At 47.1% G+C, this 3788-nt stretch overlaps 1 protein-coding gene across 1 annotated transcript in view; it reads left to right on the forward strand.

The window, feature by feature from the left end:
* The first annotated feature begins 1437 nt into the window (after nt 1–1437).
* Nucleotides 1438–3788, forward strand: part of Dr1 (down-regulator of transcription 1) — a 16118-nt gene continuing 13767 nt past the window's right edge. Inside the window, exon 1 of the mRNA XM_008837473.3 lies at nt 1438–1851. Coding sequence (XP_008835695.1) covers nt 1632–1851 — 220 coding nt within the window. The 5' untranslated portion in view covers nt 1438–1631. The remainder of the gene's footprint in view (nt 1852–3788) is intronic.

Raw genomic sequence — 3788 nt, forward strand, 5'->3', positions numbered from 1 at the left:
GCACTCACGAAATCTCACCTGCATAATGACATCACTGTTGACATGCCAACATGGATGGGGAAAATTTGACAAGGTTCTACCTCTAGATGAAGAGCTACAGGCAATCAATAGCCGCTGTGTGAGAACAAATCAGGTTTCTACAGAGCTGAGCCACATGATCCCATGTATCCCCATGTATCCCATGTATCCAATCCCAAAAGGTCAGCCCTAAACACACGTACATATAAGCACTGTATGTAAACGTACATGTACATATAAGCAACACTAAATGGACTCAGTAGGTTGTGTGACTGTATATACTATGTAATAATGAGGTCATGAATTTGAGAGGAAGTAGAGGGTGGGCTGGAAATAGTGTAAATACAGTACTCATATATGAAATTCTCAAAAACATAAAAATTAAGAAAAGCGTGCCTCGTGCTATACTAAGCATTTCCATTATATTGGACCGGACTTCTAGCTTCCAGCTTAGCCACTGCACTACCTACGGGTTTCTCTGAAGACTTCATTTCTTTCTCACCGGGGACATTGGTGGAAGACCACAAAGAGCTTTGATCTGAACAGTGTTAACTAGTTATGTGCAAAACCCTTTCCTCCAGTCGACGCACGGGGACTTACATTGCCCACGTCCCACTACGTCCCACTCCCGAGTCCACGCTGTTTCAACCCTCATTCCGACAGCTATTGCAGAGGAAGTTCTCTGGGTAACATCCAGAGCTCCTGTGTCACCAAACGCTGGGTCGGGAGGGCAGAGACGAGCCAGGCTTTCTGCCTACTCAGCCCTCCGTAGTCAGTGTGTGCCTACAGCCAGTGGAAGCGCAGTGGTCCCAGGGCGCATGCTGCGACTGGAGGAAGCAGCAGGCTGCATGGATGGGCGTGTCCCAACGGCGTCGGGGAAGGGCGGCAGGCACACCAGGAAGTCAGTCTAGGAGGGAGGGTGGAACACAAGGAGAGCGACTTCCGGTGGCGCAAAGCGTGTCGGGAGCGGCTTCCAGCAAACCTCGTTCTCTGGCCGGAGCGAGACCACCGTTAGTGCCGCTGGGGCTTCCACGACCTGCTCCGGGCTAGGCGGCCTTATCGGCCGCGTCCGCAGCTCCGCTTGCCCTCGGCCTGGTCCACGTTCGTTCCCAGGCGGCTCGCGCGCGTGCAGCGGCGGCCGCGGCCGACATGTTGTGAGGCGGCGGCGCGGGTGCCTGAAGGATGGTTTGGCTGAGACCGCGGCAACGGCTGCTGGCGACGGCGCCCGCGGGGGCTCCGGCTCTGTAGAGCCGAACCTGCTGGTGTCCGCTGGGTCCCGCGATCGGGCCCGAACTCCTGGGTCTTGCGTGCGCTCCGGTACCGTTGAGGTCTGGATAGACGGCAGCACCCCGCCGCCGGAGGCGACACTAGGTGGTTCCTACAGCCCCGGGAGTGGGGTCCCCGGAGCCCCGCAGCCCCTCACGGACTCCCTCTCTCAGCGGGTTTTCCCCACCCCGCGGAGCCCGCTCCTCTGCCTTCCTCATTTCTGTGCCCTCTTCTCCGAGCGTCCCCCCGGAGCCCTCCCCTGGGGCGGCCTTTTGGGAAATCTTAGTGGAGTAGTGGACCAGAGTCGGGCGGTTTTCTAGCAGGGGCTCTACAGACAGGGAGGTACTATGGCTTCCTCGTCTGGCAACGATGATGATCTCACCATCCCCAGAGCTGCTATAAATAAGATGATCAAAGAGACTCTCCCGAATGTCCGGGTGGCCAACGATGCCCGAGAGCTGGTAGTGAACTGCTGCACTGAATTCATTCACCTTATATCTTCTGAAGCCAATGAGATTTGTAACAAATCGGAAAAGAAGACCATCTCACCAGAGCACGTCATACAAGGTAAGCCATTTGTGTGAGATTTGGTTTAAATAAAGGGCCAGGGGAACGGATAGTTAGTGAAGCCTAACCAGTACATGTCAAAAAGCCTTCATTCCTCTTCACTGGTAAGTGCTAAAAAAGTCACAAGGGCACGGAGGCAGAAAACACCTATAGTTTGGACACTCTTCATGCAGCTACTGCAAATAAACAGTGCAAACATTGGATCCACAAACATCCTCAACACAAACAATTAGTACATTTTACAGCCAGGTCTTAAAGCCACAAAAATTGACTGCCTGCAGTTAAAACTTGGATGACAACTGAGCAAGGAACCTGAAAGTTCTCCTTGGAAAGTTAAATTTTAGACAGAACTTCAAGCATGAGTTGAGTCAGGGTACCTCTTCCTCACCTGACCTTTTTACCAATGGAGAGGAAAAATTCATTTTCTGAATACACAAATACAAAAAACTCGGACTGGAGATGTAGCTCAATGAACGGTGCTTGCCAAGCATACATAAGGCACTGGCTCTGATCCCCAGCATAGCATTTAAAAAAAAAAGTACTAACACGAGTGTGTTCACTGTTGTAAAAGTTACCGCTTTTTAAAAAGGGAGTAGGTTTTTTGCTTTAAGTGATTTGATGGTGGAACATTGATCAGCGACGGACCAAAACACTCCTGTAAGAAAAAGGCAAATGCTCCATTTCCCCCTTTAACTTTTATGCTTGTTTTGTTCTTTGGAAATGTTTTAAAAGCTTGGGTTAAAAGTTATGTAGGTGACTTTTATGCTTGTTTTGTTCTTTGGAAATGTTTTAAAAGCTTGGGTTTAAAGTTATGTAGGTGATTCTTCCCCTCTCCAGCCCCTCAGTCCTGGGAAGTGGGCGTCATTCATGCTAGGCAAGTACTCAGTCGCTGAGCTCCAAGCCTGCCTTCCTCAGGCTTGAGTATGTACACTTAAGCTTTTATTGAAAAGTACTTCTAAAAGTTTCGGCCATTTTTTTCTTATTCAGAAAAGGATTTGTAATAGGGACTTGGCAGATTGCATTTTGATAGTTGCAGGGAAGGAAGACAAAAATCACTTGTGGCACAGTTTTGGGACTTTTCATGTACTCTTAGGAAAAAGTTGTATTCAGTTTGAGGTGATAACTTCTATTTTGTAATGGTTTAGTGGAATTCATTTTTTTTAAATATTTTTATTTTATGTGTATGAGTGTATTACCTGCATGAATGGAAGTGCTCCCATGTCTTGCAGTGCCTGTGGAAGTTAGAAGAGGTGTTGGATTCCCCTGGAACTGCAGTTACAGACTGTTGTTAGCTGCCATGTGGGTGCTGGGAATAGAACCTGGGTCCTCTGTAAGAGCGAGCAGCCAGTGTTCTTAACCACTGAGCCATCTCTACAGCCCAATTTCTTTTTTCTTTAATTTTATTTGTGTATATAAGTGTCTTGCTTGCATGTGTATATTCTCCAGCCCCCTCAGTAGTTAACTGCTTAAGTAAAAAAAAGATCAAATTTAATCATATTGCTAGGCAGGTAGTTCTCTACCATTGAATGTTTATAATTTAACTTTTAAAAATTCTAGTTAATTCTTGTTAGTTAATGTCAAGTGATGAACACATCTGTTTGCCTTGTTTGTTTATTTATTTATTTATTTATTTATTTAGAGTCTCACTATGTAGCTCAACTGGCTTGGAATTCACTATATAGACCTGGCTGGCCTCGAACTCAAAGAGATTAGCCGCCTCTGCCTCTCAAGGGCTGGGATTAAAGGCATGTGCCACCACATGTGAACACATCAGATTATATTAACCTGATCCATTATTTTACTGTTAGTATTGACAAGGATTAAGTAAGCGATTCACTTTTGATCTTTTAAAATATACTCTGCTGTGTTGGGGGTGTACTCAGTCGTGAGTGCTTACTTAGCATGTCAGAGTAATTGGGTTTAGTCCCAGTTGGGGG

This window comes from Nannospalax galili, unplaced genomic scaffold (genome assembly GCF_000622305.1).
Source record: "Nannospalax galili isolate Female #2095 unplaced genomic scaffold, S.galili_v1.0 scaffold618, whole genome shotgun sequence".
Lineage (NCBI taxonomy): Eukaryota > Metazoa > Chordata > Mammalia > Rodentia > Spalacidae > Nannospalax > Nannospalax galili.